This window comes from Mycteria americana, chromosome 5 (genome assembly GCF_035582795.1).
Source record: "Mycteria americana isolate JAX WOST 10 ecotype Jacksonville Zoo and Gardens chromosome 5, USCA_MyAme_1.0, whole genome shotgun sequence".
Lineage (NCBI taxonomy): Eukaryota > Metazoa > Chordata > Aves > Ciconiiformes > Ciconiidae > Mycteria > Mycteria americana.
Window position 1 is genome coordinate 996,481 of NC_134369.1, and position 23,639 is coordinate 1,020,119.

The following is a 23,639-nucleotide window of genomic DNA, read 5'->3' on the forward strand; positions in this document are numbered from 1 at the left end:
GCAGATCCCTATGAATATGATGCTGTCAACCAAACATTGAGAAGTAAATAGCCAGAAAATGCATGTAGCTGGTTGCTTTAGCCTTATTTCTATCATCGTTCCCTAGGCAGTCAGGGACCCAGAAGCCTTTGATGTCCCTTCGCAGCTCCAAACAAATGCCTGGCCATTCTCTCCTCCTTTGTAAGCAACAGTAACTCATTTCCTTCCAGTTTGCACAACCACGATGCCCCAGTTTTTAACTGCAGAATGGACCTGCCTGTGTACAGGCAGTTCTCTCTGCTCCCTTTCCTGCAATTACAGGAAACTCTGCCTTCAAATATTTAGTGGCCACTCTGCATACCACAGGCTGCTCTAGATATTCCTACAAACTGTATCCAGTTTAGAGCCACAGTTCAGGCTCAATTTGTCCTGAATGATCCCAAATTATCTTCTACCTCCGTAATAAAGATATGGTGCTGACATGACCATTGCTACTACAGAAGAAAAGGCCACCCAGTAGCTACTGTATTTTAGAGACACTCTCCCTGCCCCACACATATCCCCACACAGTCAAGATTCACGACTTACTAGTATCCCCATTTATAGACTAGGACCTAGGGCACAGCAAAAGGCTTTCTCCAGGCTACAGGGGGAAGCACAGGATTCTTCTCACCAGACTGAACAATCTTAAAAGTTGGGAGCCTCACTTGATCTGGGGTCCTTCTGTAATCACTGGTTTAAAGATAGGGGCCTCTAGAGAAGGATTTGTCTTGTTCTCAGATAATAAGCTGCCGCATTCGATAGCACAGAGCCCTGTTTGAGGAGGACTGGCACCATTATATATAAACAAGTGCAATTGGGAGATGACAGCAGTTACAGACTCCCCGTTTGATTCAGCAAATTGTGCATATAAATTCAACCTGCCATCTTCAAAGGCCTACTATATGCTGATTGCCAGGGCTGTGGCAGCATGGAAAAGACTCGATACCAGCAAGGTTGACAGGAAGGAAAAATAAAAGGGAACGATTCAGGTGAAACATGACACAAAACAACAGAAAACCCTGAGACGTAAGTGTAACCTTGTTGAAAGCATATACGAAAAGATATTCACAGAAAACAACATCTCAAAGCATAATTACCCACTGAGTAGGCTATGAGCTCTTCAGAGAAGAGGCTACATTTTGTTATATACTTAGATATCACTTAGCGTACAAGAAATCGTGCTCCTGAATACTACTGCAATGCAAATTACAAACCTGCTCTGCGTATCGTAATTCTCCTGACTGGCTGCCTAGTTCTTGGGGAAGGAGCTGTTGGCCCTGGAGACGGAGCTTCAATCTTTTAACTAATCTAGGTTTATCTTAGGATTTATATTTGATTCCACACTCATCTAAGTAATGGAGCGATTAATTGGCAATGCGCCATGCACGAAATGTAAAGAGAGAAACACAAGAATCAGATATTTAATTCTATATTGGACAGGAAGATGGATGCTTTCTGCATTCTTCACAAATATGGTAATGAGTTTTTCAAATTTTCTAAGATACTTGAATGAAATCTTTCAAGGGCCTTCCCTCACTCTCTTTAGTCAGACTTGGGCCAAAGTATAAAATGGCGTTAAATGTTAAACCTGTCATCCCCGTCCCCAAGAAATGTTTGTTTCAGGATCCAGGCTTCTGCTGTAGTCTCTTCTTGTTTTAAAAGCCACATAGCCACAGAATAGGGAAGTTAGACCAGACTTCAAGGTTCACACTTCCCTTGCATCTCTGAACTATAGACACATTTTAAAGCATCTCAGCACTGCAACAAGGCTTATGAATAAATCAAGATCTACTTTAATTTAAAACACAAGTGCAAAGGATTCACAACTAGAGACGAGCAGGATCGTTTGTTTCAAATTATAAATCTTTTCAAAGCCCTGCTCTTTTGCATAAAAAAGCAGTATATCTGGAATACAGAAACATTTTACATCAAAAATTTTCCAGTGCAGCTAAGGAGGACCTAAATTCATTTCAACCAACTTCATCAGCCCCAAACTTAGACATCCAGTCTAGGCAAGCCACCTACGATCCCTCTACTGGCCACAGGCAGAGTGGTATCGAGGGACAGCGATTTAATCCTTCAGCATGTATCTGAGATAATGGAGATGGATCACCCTCTGGAGGTGCTCCTCTCACCTCGGTCTACAGAGCCAACCTATACGCTTCGCAGACTGGGTGCCCACCATTTAGATGGCTGGCATCAGTGCAGATGAATTCCATCCCAAATTACTTCAAGTAATCAACTGTGGCTTCAATTTTGAAGCAGGATCTGTAACTGGAGTAAATAGCAGAGGATAGAGATTATTAACATCTTCTGAAGAAAATGCAATTATGAGGTTAGTTTCTGAGACAGTAAGACTGTCCCAAGAATAACTTAAATTCCAATAAATTTGTATCTGGACTTTCAAAATAGGATCCCAGTTCCACATGTAAGATTATATTCTTGAGACCTCACAACAATACACACCATTACTGTACAATATTACATCCTGACCTAGAGTCCAATTACCTTGACTACCTCACTGATCAGAAAGTGTATCATACAAAATACCTAAATCTATTTTAAAATAGCTGAAAGAGCTGTTTAGACAACCAGTAACCTTCCGAATGTATCAGCAAAGGGATGGTGGGGAAGGGCATACCAATAACAAAACATATATCAAAAGTTTCTCTTCTCCCGATATTCTGCAGTAGCAAGCAGAGGAGATAGAGGCTCAACAAACCGCCTCACATGAACACAAAAATCTCTCCTGGGATATGCAGGACAGCTGAAACATTTCCATTCAGTCTCCTAGAGCATCCCCAAAGTCCTACCCAACAATTGTCTCAGGGCAGCATTTCTCAGCCTCTCTTGGGAGAAAAGACTTGGAAAGAAAGGCGCCTGGAAACCAAACACAAGAACAAGCTTTCACGGACTCTCCATTCCAACCAGCAAAGGAGACGTTGCATACTGTGAATTTTCAACCACAAGATCCTGGTGGCAAGAACACTTGTCTTCGGAGTCTGTTTTGAGGCCTGTATCCAAGGGTTTCCCCCTCCAAAAGTTTAAGATCATGAAATGGATTCAAGATTGACCACTAAACCATACATATTCCTCAGCAAAAGAGAAGCACGTTGATGCAAGAGAGCCATTTAGAAACAAATATATACATAGCACATTTGCTCCCTAGGAAAATATGTACAGTTTTCTAGGTCCACATTTAACTGAAGGAAATTAAAATCATCTGTGAAAAAGTCTCAGAGGAAAAAACTGTCAAGTCTTTGTGCATTGTTTGAGAGTTTAAAGGGGTCTGTGCCCCAAAATGTACATTTGAGTCAGCTCAAGACTCCAGTGTACAACTAAGGAAAGAAAGATCACATTTCTAATTGGGAAATACTGTTCCAGTTCAGTAGTCAGCAGCCAAGGTTTGCAGGAACTTGCAGACATTCAGATACGCAACTTCAGACTCCGCTTGAAAATGCCATTCTTCGGAAGAAGCGATCCACAAGTCATGAAACACCTGCTTTATTCTTGAGACATACTTGGTCTGAGTTGGATCTAGTATGTATTGATTGTCTTCAGCAAAAGAGAAGCCACAAAAGGCTGGGAATGCAAGGACAGCGTTCACATGCATCCTCTAAAAAGATCGCTGACAAGTTCCAAGCACCATTCACAGGACGAGACTGCCTGGTCTCTTGACATTTTTTTTAATAAACATTACTTTTTCCTAGCATTTCCCCTTACGTAAAGTCAGCAGGTAGAGGTACGCTTTCTGTATTGTTGGATAAGGGGAACCAGGCACTCTGGAAGTCCCGTCTGGAGCAAAAAGGGGTGATCCAGAAGTTCTTGTGCCGTTGCTCTTTCTAGCGGATCCCGTGTCAGCATCCTTTCCAAGAAGTCTCTCAGAACTGGGGAGGTCTGTGAAAAAGCAACCAAGTCAACCCCAAAAAGGAACCAGGCAACAGTTCATGCGACAACAGGTTGCTGAGGTAGGTTTGGTCAAAAGGATTGTGTACATTTCAACTTTGTAACCCTGCTTTTGCACAGCAATGTAACATGAGATAGCATGCTTTTTATGGTACAGGAGTAACTTTCCGTCACCGGTACACACAACATTTACACAGGTTGTTTTCTTTCTAATGGGGCACAGCAAATTAAGACAAGACTGCCTGCCACGTCCTTCCATCCAAGTTAATTTTGTTTCCCATTTTGTTATTTAATCTTTTCTGCATTTCAGCTCAAAAATTCCACAGAATTCCTACTACCCGAGGCACATCACCTTGGGTGTGAAGGGTAGATCAATTCATTCTTTTACTGGCCACAGATTGTGGAAAAAGTAGTTAAATAGGATTCCCCAATAGGTTTTGAGAGTCTGGAAACCTGATGCTGCTGATACAAGAAGATGAAGAAACTGCAGAACAGTGTATCAAAAACCTAAATGACCTCAGCAGGTTTGTCCTTTGAAAGATGTGTAAAAGCCTGTTGAGTAGCCAGACCCAAGAAGCACTTAAAGGCACTGCAGATCTCTTGCTGGCAGTAATCCTCTGCATCATTAAAACTGAATAAAAAATGAACTTGGTATATATTTATTTATTTTACTGCCGCTAATTACATCCATTTTAGATTGGGGGCATTTTCCCAGCTCTGGTTAACTTAGAAGTAAATCACGAAATACTGTTCACACTGAGCTACTGCTTATTTCATGAGTGCTTTGAACGACTTCACTGTGGTTGCTAGAGGGAGAAGGCACAACACAGCTAAGTACGAGTGCCAGGATCCGGCCTTTATCGCTGTCAATAAATCTAGTTATGCTTTAGAAAAGCAGCAGAGATTACCGCAGGTGGCATCCATTTAACCTGTTGTACCCAGCAGTGCAGTAATTGACCCCAGTGAGCCATTAAATGTAATCAGGATGGAGGGCTGGATCCACAGCGGGTGCTGAGCTCTGCTCAGAGAGCAGGGAGATGGGGGAGGACGGCCACCAGCCTGGCAATCCCGAGGTCTGCTGGAAGCCAGTTTGCTTCCCAAGACAAAGTGGAGCAAAGCAACGCTATAGACGACTCTGGCTTTCAGAGCCGGTGGCAGGGTCATCTCACCGAGCAAGGTGTGTGATCCAGAGCAGAACTGGCTCTACGCTCCCTAAGGAGTACAAGCACTGGGTCCAGAATGTGACCTTGAAATTTTAATTAGTGTTGCAAAGAGGAAAGAGCAGCTGTTGATGTTTGAGTGTCTGCTGTTAGTTCAGCAGTCTACTCTGTTAAATAATTCAGTTTTAGCAGCTGCAGATACTCTGATTAATTGGAAAGGCCGGATAGCTTCTGCAGCATTCTGAGCTATTTGATCTCAGAGGCTTGGACTGAAATGAAAGGAGGACTGCTCTAACTGGTGACTAAAAGGTAATCACTGTATTTCTTATGTCACTGCTAATTTTTCATAAGAAACCATGAAGCTGAGTTCATCTTCAAAGCAGCTGCAGTGTTTCCATGAGCCACTGTCTGTATTGAGCTCTCCTGCTCTGACCAGTCTTTGCAGTCCTGAAAACTGCAAAGCCAGAAACTCTCAAGAGCAAGGATCCTCCTATTTTCTCCCCTAGAAGATGAGCTACTCTGTCGACATCAGCAAGATTTAAACTGTTGGGTCCACCTGAAGCATTATCAGGTTTATGCCCAAGTGACCATACATTGTTAGGGCTATTTCCCAAACCAGCCACTAGCTGTCAGCAGCAACTTGCATCCACTGAGGCACCAGGGCCAAAGAAGTTCCCCAAGAAGCATGTCCCAGCAGGATCACTTTCACAGCCAGCTTTACTGGAACGGCTGATACGATGTTTCCCCATGATAATCATCAGGTTTATGAGTGTTTGCCAGTATGCTCACCCTGTGGAAGTTTTTCAGTTTGGGAGGAGGACTGTCACGGAGTCTCTTCATTGCCTGGACTGGAGAATCACTAAAATAGGGGGGTTCTCCATCCACCATCTCTATCACCATGATCCCCAGAGACCAGATATCTACCTGTGGGAGCCAACATCACATCAGTATGCACAGTTCAGAGCAACAGGTCCTTGCTTCATTGCTTTCAGAAAGACTACAACACCCCACCCATGACAAACCTTACCAAAAGAGTAAAACATTAACCCACTTGATGCTATTGGACTCCTTACCGCGGTTTAACAAAGACAGCTTTCCACCTAGGACTGAGCCACGCTGGTGTTGCAACATGCCAAGGTCTGCAAGTAACTACCAACCAACCAGGTGTAGCACAAGCAAACAAAACTAATCAGTCTGCTGCCACCTGCCCCTCATTTCAGAGCTCCCACCTGTGCCTTCCCTCCTCCTCTCCCCTCCCTTTTATGGCATTGATTGATTTACCGATCCATATCATGTCACATGCGGCTCCTTGCCAACATCTGTCCACCCTACAGCAGATACAAGCCTATGCCAAGCTTCAGGTATAAGAATAGAGTAAGTTTACACCTTGTTCCCAGAAGCAGAACAACCTGTTTTTCTACCGTTTTAGGAAATACCGATATCATCACAATCAAATCTGTAGTCATAGTTGTATTTATATTTTTAAATAGACTCTAGAGGCTCTTCCTAGAAAAGCCAATAGTTATTTTGCTGTGACACTTCAGAATAGTATTTGCTACCTCTCCTGATATTAGGGAAGTGGTCCCTTACCTCGGTAGTGTATGGTATCCTTGCAATAACTTCTGGAGCCATCCAGTAGGGAGTACCTACTAGGGACTTTCTTTTAGGTACATCTTTACTGATCTGAGCACAGAAGCCAAAATCTGAGAGTTTGACCTGTACAAAGAAAAAAGCAACCAACCTTAAAAATAATTTTTAAACAACATGGAGGGAAACACCAAAACCAAACAAGACAAAGGGAGTAAGAGGACGAGGTACAAACAGGAGATTACGAACAGAAAGGAAATAAGGAGACAGAGTAAGGCTACAGCAGCAGAAGACAGGAAATTTGTCTGAGGAAAACAATTTGTTTTCCTGAGACAACAATTTGTCTGAGGAAATATACCCTTCCATCCAGTGTCAAAAGAATCGAGTCGCTCTTAATGTCTCGGTGAATGACCCCCTGAGAGTGAAGATACGACAGAGCCTGCAGCACCGATTCACACACTGTTGCAATTTGCTCTTCATTTAGCCTGAAATTAAAGACACAGGAGTTTAACCGCATTGTACCGGGCAGTGGACAGTACTCATTCACAGGTCCTCTTTAAAGGCACAGTGCAAATTTGAAGTTGAATTGCAGATACATATTTTGGTTCCCCATGACCATTACTATCTCAATTTTACTGTTCTTCTATGACTGTCTTTTACTGTTGAAAACATTTTTTTCTTGATGTTTAGCAATTGCAAGTTTTCCTAAGTCTAATACAGAGCAATTGCATTTTAAATCTTGTATCTAAATTCATTCTGCAAGATGCTGTTTCAAGCAATTCTGATAGGCAAGACTGCTTCTTCATGCTAAGGTGCCACAGTAACTGTTGAGACAGCTTTTTTTTAAGCAAATATAGTAAAGCAATTGTTCACAAGGCATGTTGTGCAACTTTATCCAGAAAGCATCTAAACACGTAATTCGATAGAGAATATAGGGATCCTTCACAGGTTTCATGCAGCTAGACACTTTGGATACTCTTATGCCTAACTACAGGTAGCACAGGTTACAAGCAGGGGAGACACTCCTGAATTTTAGCACTCTCTGTTAGCACACTGAGTATGAGCACCAAGAACCTTATCTTTAGAAGCTCTCGCCGTTTGGAATACCAACACGAGAACCTTCATGACCAAGTATAAGTGAAAACAGTAGAAATGAAAATTATCTCCTGGAACTGGGGACAGCGACAGCTTTCTCTGAACACTTATACTGAGCAATGCTAGAAGTTAAGTATATCAAAGAATAGCTGAAGTACCCAATTTGAGTACTTTTGATTCTCAGCCTGTCTCTAGGAATTGTTTCAAACAGCTTGCAGTTGAGGGCATAGAAATGATACCTCCTCAAATCCAGGTCTGCAGGTAAGACTGAGGAGAAGAGAGCGCTCAGAAGGCAGAAATGTGCAGAGCACACCAGTACCTTCTAAATAAAGCATAAAAGCAATTTCTACACACTCATGAAGGAGGTTGCACCATCAGCTGAGAAATTTTTACTTCCTTTGCTTGTTTGGTGTTCCATATCTTACTCTACCAAACTGACCAGCTGACCAGGACACTGCATGTTGCGGCTGCACTGTGCCGTGCTGATGGCAGATATATCTGAAGGACGGCAGAGGGCTACTTTTGCCATTATGATTTAACCTCTAAGGGGAGAGGGACTTCTCCAATACAGAACCTAACCTATTTAGAAACAGTGCTTTTCATTTCATAGCGCATGAGCTGCAAGAAAAGCTGATACACTTCTGAGCACTAACAAGAAGTATACTTTCAGCTTGTCATGTATGGAATTTGGTTTCAGTCAAGTGATTGCATAGTGTAAAACAGATTACAAGAGGATTAGCTCACTCCTGGAGATGCAAATCAGTTATCACCTTCAGCAAATGTTTGAATGGAATGAGGGTATTTTCCTCCCTGTGAAAAACTGATAAAGGCTTGCAGCTCACTTTTAATAATTGTTATGGTTATAACAGATCCTGTTTCCACTATGTGGAAAAACAAGCATTCATTAAAAGGTTCAAAGGAAGGCTTCGTAAAAATAACTCAAATCTAGGCTGAGGTCCCACAATGGAACTCAATCTCACTGGTGGATATAAACTACACAGACCCTTCATAAACCTCTTCAGAATATTCTTTTTTTTATCTGTAGTTCCATTGGTTCTAATACCAGCTAAGAGCTACAAGAGTTTCACTGGCTCTGCCATGCCATAACTCAGCACTCTTTAAGCCTAAATGTTCTTTTTCCTGTCCAGGAGCAGGTACATGACTTACAGTGAAACCTTGGTTCTCAGACCCTGAGACGTGCCTCTGAACTCAATGCTGGAGGGCCTGGCCATCTAAGCATCTCCAAGACACTCCTTACCGGTGGGGTTGTAGAGGCTACAAAGGACAACGTGCTTTTTTATGCTTCCCAAACACATCACAGATACAAATCCAAAACAGAGAATCCAAGAGAGCAAGATATATGCCTTAAATCCACCGCAGGATCAGTAAAGGCTAGTCAAAGCATGTAAGTGAATTAAAGGCATACTATGATTTAAAAAAGTAAATACAATTAGTGTTAGCAATACTGCCTAATTGTAATCCAATTAAGATTCTGAATATTCAAAAAAGGAAAGCTCATCCTACAGCCTTTCTTGGTCAGTCTTTTCACTGGCATCCCCTGCACCAGTTTACAGCCTCGCAGGACTGCTTGGAAGCAGGAGGAGGGTGCTCCAGGGTCATGGGTAAGACACAATCATCATAACTGCATCTCCAGAACACCTTGTCAGTGGGACTCCAGAGGCCATTTGAGAACAACTTCTTTGCCCTACAGGAATGCTTTGGTCGTTAATTAATATGAAGTGGTGTGGATAAGAAAACAAATTTGGGAGAGTGTCCAGTAGTTGCTATCTTTAGGCAATGAAATTTGGGAAGGAGTCCAGATCTCAAGGCTCTGCTGCACTTTTCCCTAGAGGAGATAGCCGCAAATTCAACCTCACTAAGGTTGTACCACTGAGAACTATTTCTGCATGCTCTTTAATACTTATTCAATGAGCTTCCTGGCCAGAATACAACAGATATAGTAAACAATACTTTTCATGAGTACTGTGTTTTACAGGGAAGGTCATCAAGTAGATGAATAGCGGGTATCTAAAGGGATCAGTACTGTAAATGAGGTCTCTTCTACATCAGGAGTATTACCACATACTTCAAATGGATGATAGTTATAAAGTGTAATAGTTTCGGGGCACTGCAATCACAAGATCTCTGCGGGAAACTATTCTTCCCAGAAATCTCCACTCTACTGCTCTTGCCTGCTAGGTGGGAACACAAGCGTTGATGTTTCGGATTTTGCTTCGTACCTGATCTGAGACACAATATCTGTGAGGGCTCCCCCCTGCAGGAACTCCATCAGCACCCAGAGCTCCTCTCCCACTAGGTAGCTTTTGTACATCTCCACTACATTGACATGTTGATAGTCCCTCATTATCACCACCTGTAAAAACACAGAGGACAATTGACCACCACAAAATCACTAACATCACTTAATCTTATCCAACAAAGCAAGCATGCACAACCTTATGAGTACAACACAGTAGCCTCCATCCCCCCAGTCATTTTTCTTCCTGGTCCTAGCATAATTCTATGAAAAGGAAGATGTCTCCTGCTCTTCCCTTCTTTTTAGCACACCAACTGTTACCATGGCTTTACGGTGGACAGCAGAACCCCACCTCTCGTCACTATACTCACCTCATTAAAAAGGAGCTCCCGGCGCTGCTGCTTTCTCAGGTCCATCATTTTCACTGCTACCTGCCGCCCTGAGTGCTTCTCTCGAGCAATACAGACAATACCTGTGGACCCTTCACCAATCTTTACATAATTCTCCAGCAATGTCCGGGGATCCCCCTGGTCCACTACCATCCTAAGGGCAGCTTTGAACTGCTCATGAGTCACAACCACCGGGTCCTCACTGGCCAGCTGCCCTTTCACAGAAGAGTCCTGGGGAAGGTGAAGGTTGCTAGAACTAGTCTGAGTCTGCCGGTTCCTGGGAGACCCTGCCGGTGATGGCCTGCCTGGTGGCACTGCAATTGCCTTCTCCACCGTTGGTGATTTCTGGGGGGTCCCAGCTTCTGAGATGATCCTGGGGAAATCGGATGCAGGCTGATCTGATGGAAGAGACTGGGCTTTGGCTGCAGGGCTGCGTGGTGAACCCCACTGCTGGGGCCTGAAGAAAGCATTAGGCTTTGGGAAGAACAAACATGAAAGTGGAAGAAAGAAAAAGCAATGCTTAGATTAACAGGAAGAAAGAAGTGTCAAAAATCAGTTGCATGTTATACCACTCTGGCCTAGGACATTTTGTAGCAGTCTGGAGTCAAGAGCTCTAGGTTCTTATCTCCCAACATATGCTGCATGACTAAGGGAAGCCCCACGGATCCAGATTTTCAAGAATCAGTTACAGGATGGGTACTATGCTTTAAGGACCTCCAAATTGAGGCAGTTGAAAAGGGACCTTTTAATGCACATGCTTTAAAAAAAAAACCCAAAACACCAAGAACCAAAACCCACAGAAAAAAAACCCGGCTGCTAAAAAGCATTCCAACCTTGCCACCAAAACTCAGGGGCAACCTGTGTTGCAGAGAATTTTAAAATCCTTTATCCCTCTGTGCCTCTGATCTTCCTATATATAAAAGGAAAGAGGATTCATGCCAACACTGTAAATCACTTTGATGTCTTGGCCTAATTCCCTTTGGGTAATTATGCTCTGCCTACTGAAAACTCTCTCTGCACTTTCCACTGGTACCTGCAGAGCATTCCTGTCGATCAGACACAGAATTAGCACTCTGTTTTGGGAAAAGCACTGCGAACCAGGACAGCTGTGGGAGGCCGGCGTGACACTTCAGCTGCACAGAGCCACCTGCCACCTTGCCATCTTTACTGGCTCAAAACTGACCTACAGTGAATTTGGATTAGCAGTTCTCCTTCCCGAAGCACTCCAGGCTTTCGGAGACCTCCCACTCAAGTACCAAGCAGGCCCAACCCTGTTTAGTTTATGAGATCTAGTAAGATCACAGCCTGCAGTAATGTGGCTTCAGGATACGCATTCCCATGCTAGCACTACGCATCAGTCTCCCAAGAAGGATAAATCTTGAAGTACTAATACTCACCCTGGAAATGTTGACTAATTAAAATGCAACAACATCTAGCAGGTTAGGTACAAAATACATTAGATACTTAGTTATATGTAAAATAATAGTGGATCTGACAAAGTAGCAACTTCAGAAAGAGCAAGCCAATCATTTATATTATAGGGCAAAATAAAAACTTCAAAGCAACAAGCTTTTTCTCTCTCACAATTCAGAAAGATCATTAATAAAGTTAATAATATGGGTATGGGAACCAAAAACTGCCAATAGAGAAATTTTTTAAAGAGCACTCATTTTCTCTCAGACAGAAAATAATTGTATAGAATTTAATTCTATGCACCTTGGGTTTTAACCAAGGATTTCTGTCAACAGTAAAATCTGCATAAGCCTAACACACATAGGCCCTGAAAGTATGATTTAGTAGCTCCTGGCATTGGGGTGCAGGAGTGCACAAACACAAACTGCCTGTCAGAAGTTACTTCCTCCTCATTTACCAGCTCCACCCCTGCAGCCCTGTAGAGACATGCTCATGGCAGCGAAGTATTTATTTCCCAACTCTTGTTTTGTCTCAGGAGAGAGAGGAAAAAAAAAAGGCTTTATATAACCTAGAGCATGCAAAAGGGCACACAACATGCATGCAAGCTCACGCATGTTTGTCTAACCACACGTAAGTATTATTTCCTGCTCTTGTAATTTGACAGCCCCTATATATACATGTTCAGTCTCTGGACGTTTTGAGAGGTCACTGGTTCTCCCACTCCTTCTCCTCCATATTAGGTTGAAAGCGAAGAGCACTTGACCTTCCCACAGTGCCTACAGGCAGCCTGTCAAGGCACCCACCTCCCCATTTTCAACCAGTTATATCTCCTTTCCATTTCATCTGCAATTATGCATTTTTTACACATCACAATTACACTTCATCATCTCCATTTGTGAGGGAGACTAAAGTTTTAATCATTGGAGGCTGTTAAGAACAGCCTAGATAACCAATTGCCAGCGATGGTGCAGATCCTTCACTGGAGCAGGGAAATGGACTAGATAACCTCAAGGTCTTTCCTACTTCTCTCCTCTCACAAGCAGCTCAAGTTCAAACACACCCAAGCACATCCATGCGCACACGCCATTTGACTGGTAACCCTCTGCTCCTCCTTGTGAAAGTGCTGAGGCATGGCAAAGACACTCTTGCTAGAGAAGAAAAAAGCGCTCAGTTCTCCTACGTACTCAGGGACAGGCCTCCAGCCGGTATAGATCAGCCCAAAGTCAGAGACAGCAGTAAGTGTAGTTTGCGCTACACGAGAACTGCATTCCTTTAAAATCCCACTCCCTCGGAAGGGGAACCTGCAGGGAGAAGACTGTGTCTGAAAGCCTTGAGCCTGATCCTTACGCAAACTCCAAGAAGCCGGGTTGTAGAAAGCCCCACCCTGCAATACACTTTAGAACAGTCAATTTTGTTGGGCCAGTGATTCCTGTCGCCTTCCTCCGAGTTCAGGGACTCCACGCCTGCTAGAAATTAGCCTGGCCTTGCACCAGCCCAGCACAGCCTTTGAAACCACCGCACAGCTGTGCAAGGACAATGAGTGCTGGGTTAGCCTGGGATGAATTAGAAGCAGTGGCCTGAAGGGCTACATTTCCTATCCAGTAACAGGAACCAGAGTTCTTCTCCTAGTTTTAATAAGGAGTGAGTCACTCATTCAGGATAGCTTTCCTGGGGGAGATGTAGCTATGAGCTGTCCCATCCTTACCAAAACCAACAGTCAGATTTCCTGTTTGACAGTACTATGGGTGCCGATAGAAACGTTCCTATTGTAGGCAGTTTGGCAGACACAGCTATAACCAACAAGCTCTCCTGAGGTAGTTCTATTTTGCACAGGCAAAAGAATACATTACTAATGTAAATTACGGCAATTTCCCAAATGGCAAAAGCACATTTATGCTAGTATAATGGCATTTAAGTTATGCCTTTACTACTACAGAAGGGCAAAAATGAGTAAGTCCCCTACCTCTTTCCCAGCCTACACTCCTGCAAGCGCAGCTCCACTAACAAGCCTTTCTCATGTAGATCTGGCTGCCATTTTGAGCTATGCCTAGCAGTATATACTGTGAAGCTTAAGCAGACTACACATTTCCCCTGTCCAGGACTATTTTGATTCCAGCATTAATCATAACAATACCAGATGGTTGCATGATGTTTGCAATTAAATTTGTTCAGCTGTGTAAGTAACCTCTGGAACTGTAAAGCCAACATTGCACTTACTCAAAAATACTGAATAACTATACCTTTATCTGCAGGGAAGGGCCCGACTTGTTTGAGCCGCTGGATGAGGGGAACACACTGCGTAACAGCCTCCTCTTCAAGCTGTTCTCCCTTGATTTGGAGCTAGGGCTGCCCTCCCCTGAGGGCCTGGAGTTTGCTTGTCGTACGAGACAAGGCTGAGGCCAGCACTCTTCCGAGCTCTTTTTTCCCATCTTCTCACTCTCCCCTGGTAGAATTGGCATGTGCTGCAAACCTGGGGCACGCTGGAGGCAGCTGCCGTCAGCACCCTGGAACTCCGAAGGCCCGAGGGACTGTGCTTTCATTACCATACCATTGGGATGAGACTGTCCTTCCAATCGGGGTTTATAATCTGGCCACATAGTCTGCCTCCGGGTCACCTTGGTCCCACCATTGCAATTGAGGTAGTTTCCATATTTGTCTGCCCAGTCTGCTTCAGGACTCTGAAGATACATGTCTGGGGGTCTGTCTTCCCCCAGGAGCCCAAGGGACTGAGCTCTCCTCCTGCTGGTGGGGCTCCTTCCCCTTAGAGTGTTCGAGCTGATGGCAGAAAGCTTCTGGATGTCGTTGAGTATCCCAGAGATATAGCCTTCCACTTCCACAGTGCTGCCTCTCACCACAGTCTGTGAAACATAGGGAAGGGGGTGAAAACGTTAGAGTTGTAAAAATTGAGGCCCAGTTTTTCTTGACAAAGGTTGCATTTTGTCTGTCTAGCCAAAGATTACTCAGGGAAAAAAAGAGAAATGTTTCCTTCTGTCTTTTTTTTTTAATTGTCCTTTACTGAAGAAAAAGAATCATTGGGTTACATCCTTCTGTCAGAGGCAACAGTGCTTTCAGCCAGAACAGGGAATTCTGCTGCTGCGCTCACATTCTGAAGGACAACGTTATAGCAAAACTGCTATAACGTTTTGTTAATTGTGCTACACTACATCACTAACTTAGGCTCAACAAGCTCTTCAGAGTATTAGTTCTCCGAAGTTACAGCATGCCCCAAGCTCTACCTGCAAAAATCACCTTGCTATTCCAATACAAGGTTCATCTCTCCCCTGTAGCAGTCTCAATAGTGTTGTAATCAGCCTCCCTTAGTCTGGTTTTTGCTAATGCATCTTAATACTGACCAGTGAAGACCACACTGTTCCAACACTGCATCCCTCCTCTGTTCTGCCAAGCTATTATAATTGAAAATGATGAACAAAGGGTCACAACAGCTCAACAGCCTTGTAAGCAAACGATGAAGAACAAGGCTTCCATCCAAACAAGCAACAGCACTATACAAGTAGGACACTTAAAGCTGTCGGAATATTATGTAGTGCTCTACCTTGTTTATTCTGGAACTGAAAAGCTTACAGAAGCTTTTTTAGTTCTGGGAACCAGGATGTTTCATTTCTTCACAGAAATTCACAGCATAGGATCACTCCTACACTTTCATGAATCTCTGCCTGAGGAAAATCCTTCCCTGGAGTGATGGCAATCTCCTGTTTGCTAACTGAACTCCAGGGATCTTCTAAAGATGCTGAATTAATTACACCAAGCCTAATATTTAGCTGGTGCAAAACAGCGGCTCCAGTAATTTCAACAGAATGCCACAACAGTGCACAAAATGAGCACCCGGTTTGCTCAGCATCTGAGAATGAAAGGCAGAACAGAAGATTTTGTCAAACAAGGTGAAGAAAGGACAATCTGACTCATACCACTGCATATCTGCATCACCTGCAGCAGGAAATTCTGCTCCTCAATCCTTTTGTAGCAATATACCTCCCTCACCACATACACGCATCTTCCTCTGTGGCCCCAGCTGCTGCCAAGTAAACAACATGCTGAGGACACTAACTCCTCAAACTGTTTCCATCACTTTTCCACCAAACTCGATAGGGAAAAAAAAAAAAATACCAAAAGTAAACGGTCAGAAACCCAGTCTCTGAAATCTGTCAGTGGGGTGGGAAGAGTCTTCTGTCCATTCTACCTCATCCATTAGAAACACCAGACATATCAGTTTACCTCAGTAATGCACTCAACTAAGAGCATCAGTTCATGAATGAGTCTGAGCAGGGACAGATGTAATATGCACACCCCCAAGGCACAGAGCACTCAGCAGGATGCCTCCACACCCTTGCTCATGCTTGCACAGGCAGATGGGAGAGAAAGAAGTCCTCCTCCAACACTCGCTGATGGTTCAATGTTTCTACAAACTGGGAAAAATAACTCAAAATAAAGTTGGAAGAAATCTCAAGAGGTCAGCTAGTCCAAAGTAGATGGACAAAAGTCATTGCAGAAAGACTTGTGTCTAACGTTCTCAAAAAAAGAAATCTCCAAGAACAGCTGCTATGGCCTCTCTAGAAAATCCATTCCAGTGCTCACCTCACCTCCTAATTAAAAACTTCCTAAAATTAGACTCAAGTCACTCCTGTTCCACTTCTAGTCCATTAAGTCAGTCCTATCCCCAGTGGACAGAGAAGATGGGAGTTAGCTATACTTTGCAGCTGTGTTTAAAGACTACATCAGATTAATGAAGAAACATCCGAATTTGAGCCAAATCTATATGGAGTGCTCTTACAAAGATCATGCCTTACTGACCAAAATTTATAAATATTAATTTTAAAAAGAAAAGTGACCCTTTACAAGCTACACAGAGTGCATATCAAAAAAAGGAAAAACTATGATAGTTGAATCCAGGACTCTGTGTATAAGGGCTTGGCCTAATAGAGCCAATTAGCACTTTAAAAAAAAAAAAGATCTTACTATTGATTGGTATCATTGAACAGGAATTTGTTCAAATGAAGTTTACCAGAAATAGTCAACTATGTGACACAGTCTAAGAGAGTATTTGTACTGTGATTTACTGGGGCAAAAACCCCAATATTCGTTTAAGATTCTTCTGTAGTTTTTAAAGAGTGTTGGGTATTCTATCCTTGTTCTCTTAAAGATTTGCACCTCCTTTCACCTTGTACCATCTACAGGTTTGATAAGTCATAGATGAAAGTACTGACCAGTATTAGTCTCAGGACAAACTCCAGTAAATCTCTTCATGCACATATCTATTTTGACAGTGATGCCTCATGCTATTCTTTTGAGTATACTTTTCCTAATACTTGAGAAAGTTTGCTCAGTTTGCTCTGGGAATGCCATAGGTACAGTGTCAAGAGCCTAACTGAAGTCAAGATATAGGAGAGAGCTATCATTTCTCCCTGACCCAAAGTCTGATACCCTGTGATTGATGGAAATTGGGTTGCTTGACATGATTTGTTCTTGATAAATCCATGCTGGCTGCTAGCTATTACCCTGCTATCTCCTCGGAAGTGGTTGCAAATAGATTACTTGCTTATTTGTTCCAGTCTCTTTCTGGGAATTGAAATTATTCTGACTGATCTGCAATTCCTTGAATTTCATTAGGCCCAGCTGACTTGAAAATATGTAACTTATCTAAGGATTCTAATTTCTGTTCATGTTCTTTTCTTATTCTAGCCTGCGTTCTTATCCCTTCATGCTCGTGCTAATTGTGTTAGCCCACTGATCCCAGTTAACCTTTTCAGTAAAGACTGAAGAAAAATCATTAAACATTTAAGAATTCTCAGTGTCATCTGTTATTAACTTTCTTCCACAATGAGCAGTGAACAAATTCTTTCCTTCATCCTCCTTCTCCTCCTCAGCATACTTATGATGTCTCCTTAGGTGCCCTTTATGTTCTTTGAGAATAACATCTCTTTTTGTGCCTTGGCCTTCCAGTTTTGTTCCTACATAAATTTCTTTTCTATTTGCCCTTTGTAACTTGACCTAGTTTCCACCCTTCTGAGCAATCCTCCTGCAGTTTAAGCTCATTAGAGAGCTCCTGATCTAACCAAGTTGGTCTCTTATTGCACATTTTATCTCTTCTCTGGATTGTGGTCCTATCTCCTACTACATTTTGAACCTCAAAGCACATTCAGGACACCATAAAACAGAAGGGATAACCTCCTCCCTTTTTCTTTTACCTGCTCTTCCTGAGCAAGTTTTTCCTTTCTAAATCAGCGTTCTGCTCAAAGATCCTGATGTGCCGTTTATATTGCAGGTTTGATTTTGCATTAATACTTGCATTATACTAAAATGTAGTCCCATTTAGTCCCCATGTTTTAAGCATCTGTACACAAAAAGCTAAATATATTCATCAGATAGACAACTATTTTCTTTTATGTCCCTCCTAAAATCCAAGTAGTAACAGCTCTATTTTACAACTTACCTTTCAGTTTTTAGGCCCCTGTGGGGTTTTTTTCACTGGGAGCAAAAACTTCCTACAAGCTAGCCTGAATTTAAACACAATAATTCTGTCACCATCTTTCATTTCCTTTTCCAAAAGGTCATAATGAATCTGCCTCTTTTCACACAGCAGGTCCCTGCAGTCACTTGCGAACACACAGTCTCCAGATGCCATTATCAACAGCCATCCAAGCAAGACAGCCATCTAAATTCACCCATCTACAAAGATCAGTAACTTGTTTCTCCTTACCGAAGGACTTGCTTTAAGGACATTCTCCTGTTTACTATGTCCACTTTCTGTTAAACTGCTGCTTTATAAACCCTTTTAGCCTAAACCCTCGTTTCATCCTGCTCCCTGTTGTCACTCATTCACTTAGCCATCCATGAACAGTATGCTAGTGCTACCCCGCTCTCTCCCACTCATGCTTCCCTGTCAACTTAATTACCAGCCAAATTTGCTCACCCACGAGAATGACAAACTTGCTAAAACAGGTCTCTCCACAAATTCTCCTCTTCACTTCCCTGTGCAACAGCTGAACACATCCTAGGCCCTGTCAGCTACCTCGGGAGCTTTCACAGGTCCTCATTGTAGTGACAGGCGGCCAGCTGGTTATTTGAACAGTGACACTACTGCCGTTAAGGATACTACTGTCCTTATTTCCGATGAAGTTACTATCGCCTCAAAAAAAAGACAATGTTATCAAAGCCCAGATCCTGCTCTCCACTATTCCTTACAGGTTCCACCCTTAGCCCCATTTAAATATATATGGGGCAATGGAAAGATTGCCTCAGCTTGGGCCTCCCCAAGGAACAGGAAAGCCCAGGGGACAAGGAAAGAATAGTCTTCCTCTCTTACCTTCATAGGCTGGAGTTGCATCCTCGTGATCCTTGAAGGGTCTACCACTGGCTTGGGGCGCCTCAGCGTGTCTAGAATATTCTGCCATTGAGGCGGCAGGCCTACAAATTTGCCCTCCTTTGGGTCAAATGAAGTGTGGACACGGTGCTCAAAGTTTTGCGGAGCCGAGATCTCCGGGCGTTTCTTCTTCTTCTTACGGAACATGATGCCTGAATCAGAGGGAAGGCAATGCTTCAGTGCTCTTGCATGTCTAGGTCTGATATGCCCAATCAGTAATATCACATATCAATTATATTAGTTAATTACATTGTAGTAAGAACATTCTCCAGTGACAAGCACTTCAACAACAGAGCTGACATGATCATCTGTTTTTACAGATGAGGAAACAGAGGCAACAAGAGAGCAATGACTTGCTCAAGACCACCTAGCAGGTCAGTGGCTGAGCTAGGATTTCTAGTGACCACTGTGCTCACTGTGCCCACTGTGAAACAGTGCTCCTATTTCAGAAAAGAAACAGACACCTGCCACGTCTATAGCTGAACTCCTACCACTTGGCTTCCTTTATTTCTACAAATTCATATTGCCCGATATAAACATTTTAAAGATATGCAAGAGATACATATTTATATTTTACAGGCTTGTACCTAGGTTAAATGGCTTTGGAGTCCAGCCAGTTAGGCAGTGTTGATTCCACTACAAGCCTGGAATGAAGGGTGGTTATGAACAGGGTTCAGGCTGTCTTCTCACTGGTAACTCCAAGTAAGTAATATACATTTGATTCCCACTTAAAGACAGAGTTGTTACCAAAGGAACAGCTGCCCAAGACTGATTTTGGATCTCAGTTTTTCTAGCTTTGACAGAGGGCTTGGGAGAGAGAGAGGAGGTGGTAGGTGGAAATCAAACTCTGTCAGCAGGTAGCTGAAGAAGCTAAAATTAACAACTAAGATTCCTTTGCCTTGGGGGCTGAGAGAGACAGTTTGTGTGAACAGCCATTACAACTGCAACAAGCCAAAACCAGCTAACGCTTAAACATACCCAAACACAAGAGACATTCAAAATGTGAATTTAGACTTTATAGCCAAGAAAAGAGACGTAGATAGATAGAAAGCCAAAAGTTTTAGACCTTTTTGAAATTGGGAAGATATGAAGAAAAAGGAAGAACCAGAGCTCCGCATGTGGTCACAGAGGTGGGAAAGCTTGAATAACTGTGATGGATGGACACAACCTCTTCACAAAAGACAGACAGGGAAGATGGGGTGAGGGGAAAGTTACCCTTTCCATGAAGAAACAGCTCAGAGGTAGGGAGATTTTCTATGGAGAGCCAGGCTTTTAACAGTGGAGAGTGGTGGGAGTCTGAGAGACAACAGGCATAAATGGAAACAAGAGAAGTCCCAACTGGATAGAAGGAAAAACTTTTTCATGACCAGGAGAGTCCAGCATTGGAGCAGGTTGCCCAGACAGGCCGTGCAGTCTCCATCCTCGTTGTTTTCAAGAGCAAGTTTGCTCTTGAAGACAAAGCCCTGCACAACCTGGTCTGACCCTCCAAAGCAGACCCTGCTTTGAGCACAGACAGAAGTTGGACTACAGATCTCTTGAGGTCCCTTCTCCCCTGGATTGTTCTATGATTCTGTTGACTGGTTTGATGGCTTTAAAGTTACGAGTATTCCCATTTTCCTATTCGCTGTTGGAGAAACATGTTTAATGGGCAGATTACTGTTCTGTGGATGCAATGGAGCTGGCGTGCTCCAGAGCTCATACCTCCTCTCCAAGATGCTTTCTGTCAATGCACAGGATGAACTGTGCAATGAGAACCATAAGAGAGATGAGACAAAGCAGAGACCCAGTGCCAAAACTTTTTAGGTAGTTCAGTGCTAAAGCTCTCTAGCTTGGGAAAAAGCTGTACAGGTTTCTTAAAGGCAATTAATATCCACCAGTAGGGAAAAAAAAAAATGTCTATATGCTCTTCCCTTTCCACCAACAACTTTAATACTCCTAGCATTTGCCTCTCACTAATATTGCTTATAAAGTGATGAACACTACCTCTTCCTTGACATCAGGTAGAGGATTTTTGCCACTTGATATTCAACTTTGTCGTGATCGTTCTTCCCCTGTATAGGACCTCAGCTTCCAACTATTTGTGCTGAATAAGTATTTACAAGGGTCAGAGACACAGAACACATACAGAGATAACATGTTGTGGTGTAGACATGAACAGACTTCTAGAGGACATTGGTCTCAAAAATCAGCACACCTCGTGCTTTTTTCCCCCCAGTGAAATATATGTCAAACATTTTCCAGGTTGTGCCACTGAAAACTTGTTTAGGAGCAAAGTGCAGCCACCAGGTGAACAACGACTTTGCTTCCTAGTGCTAGACTGAGATCCTGAAACTGCATACACACTGGCTTAAAATTTGGTTACCATGATCCTGTATCACTGGGATGGGAAGTGTTTGTTTGTCACAGAAGGATCTTTACACTAACTAAACCCCCAATCATGCAATCCATCCTTGGTGAAATACCGACTTCATACACTGACAATGCCCATTGCCATACTGTGTCCAGAAGCCTACTAAAGATACCTTACAGTTGGAAAAAGAAAGCTAAAGGCTAGGCAACTAAAAAGACACTTACAAAAGAGGTTGGAAGCAACTCCTCTGCCTAGGAGAGGTTTCGCAACCAGAACAATCTTTGCTTAGAATACATTCCAATGAAAACCCAAATACATCTTAATGGAGAGCTTATGGGAAGAGCCTTTGTGCTCCAGGTCTGTATTGCAGCTACTCAAACACAGTGATTCATCTCTTAAGGCCCCTTAGGTGCTGCATATTAACCAATAATCAAGACTAAAGTCACAGGGCAATTCTTTAAGGGAAAAAAAAAGTGCAGACAATCCTGGAAAAGAAAGGTATTCTAATAGCTCATGGTGTTAGTACTATTCAAACCAACAGCTGGTGCTACTGAGGAGCTTTCACAGCCTCAAAGGAAAGCAGGAACTGTATCTGTAGTGTTCTATCGAGTGCTTCAGTTCTGAACCGTTGACTACATGTCAGTTGTGACAGCTACTTGATCCACCAGAACCAGGGGCATTTCCAGAGAGCGCGATGTTACTATTTTAACCAGTATCTTCCTTCCTCCTGTCCCTACTCTTACCAGCTTCGTTCCTCATCTCATATTCATAATGAGAAGATGTTCAGAGCATAGCACACACCGTCTTTCAAGTTTGCTCTTTAACTGCTTCAAGGTGGCAAGGGGTCCTGTAAAATATGGTGTTACAAATGCCAAAACACCAACAATGGTGCTACCATTAGCACTTGTAGCATCAATTGTTTTCTGAACATTTCAATGATTTCCCCATAAGGAGAATGATTCTAGCTAAACTACTTCAAAATGCAAATTTTTAAAGCCCGGGTGATATTTTGGCCCCCCAAATAGAACAGTGGCTCTATGCCAGCATATCAGTTCGCATAAGCATAAACACTGCATTTGTATATTTACATTAAATCACTATACCTGTCAATCAACACCTGGACTGCCCTTAGATCCTATATACAAAAGCATGCTTCCTAAACCCAGAAAGAAGCATCTACTAAGTTCATGGTCAATTTTAGGGTGACTAGCTGATGTGGCCTGCACCTACCTTATTGGCTTATAATAGACATCTTAAAAACAACAAAATGTAATCAACTCCAAATACAACATACCCCTGGGCATCCAATGACATTTGCTTTATATGGTCAGCATCAATCTTTGATTATAAAGACATTGCCATATCAGACAGGTGGTTTAAAGATACACTGCATTAAGATCAAATGAAATTCATACACTAAAAATAGTTATCTGAAAGCCAATGGATTGTAATAATCTGTGTAGGTTTTACGTTTCATTGAGAAGGTCTGTATTTAACCAGTTTCCTTTCACTTTGTGGCTTTCATGCAAGAGCTATTTACTTGTATTTCCAATACCCAGCTACAGAAGGTTTAAATAAAATACATAAAACAGGCCTTTTCAAATTCAGTAAGAAATTCATAAGAACATTTTATGCATATAAGATTTTGTAAATCAAGCCAAACCTGTATTTAAATGCAGACAGCCGTCCTTTAATATAATAACACAAATGCTGTGACACTGATTTTATAATAATCTACTAGACTTTAGTCTTTCATTCACTGCTGACAACTGTACTGTAAGAAATGTCACAAACATAAATAATAAAAGTCACTACCACAAGACAAAAGCAGTCGGAGATTGAAATTCTCTCAGCGATCCATTCCTGCTGCCTGGGAAACCACGTTAGATTTTTCAACTCCAGATATAGCTGTTCCTAGATGATACAGTTCCAAAAGCTGTCACATCTGCCAGTGAGCATGAGAAAAAATCCCACAGCCAGCAGATCCAGAGCAGGGGGAGGGATCGGCTGGGAAGGAGGGGCAAAAAGAGAGAAGGGTCAGGCTCAGATGAGAGGAAGGGGTGGGAAGATTAAGGATGGAAGA

The 23,639-nt window shown here is 42.7% G+C and overlaps 1 protein-coding gene across 1 annotated transcript; it reads right to left on the bottom strand.

Moving 5' to 3' along the window:
• Positions 1-1,699: 1,699 nt before the first annotated feature.
• Positions 1,700-23,405, bottom strand: PAK6 (p21 (RAC1) activated kinase 6). Its single transcript, XM_075501771.1, has 9 exons — positions 23,372-23,405; positions 19,150-19,358; positions 14,069-14,686; positions 10,398-10,889; positions 10,010-10,143; positions 7,033-7,159; positions 6,678-6,803; positions 5,877-6,011; positions 1,700-3,918 (listed from the first exon to the last, which is right to left on the bottom strand). The coding sequence occupies exons 2-9, from the start codon at positions 19,351-19,353 to the stop codon at positions 3,751-3,753; spliced, it is 2,004 nt and encodes a 667-aa protein (XP_075357886.1). The 5' UTR covers positions 19,354-19,358; positions 23,372-23,405; the 3' UTR covers positions 1,700-3,750.
• Between the last annotated feature and the right edge of the window lie 234 nt (positions 23,406-23,639).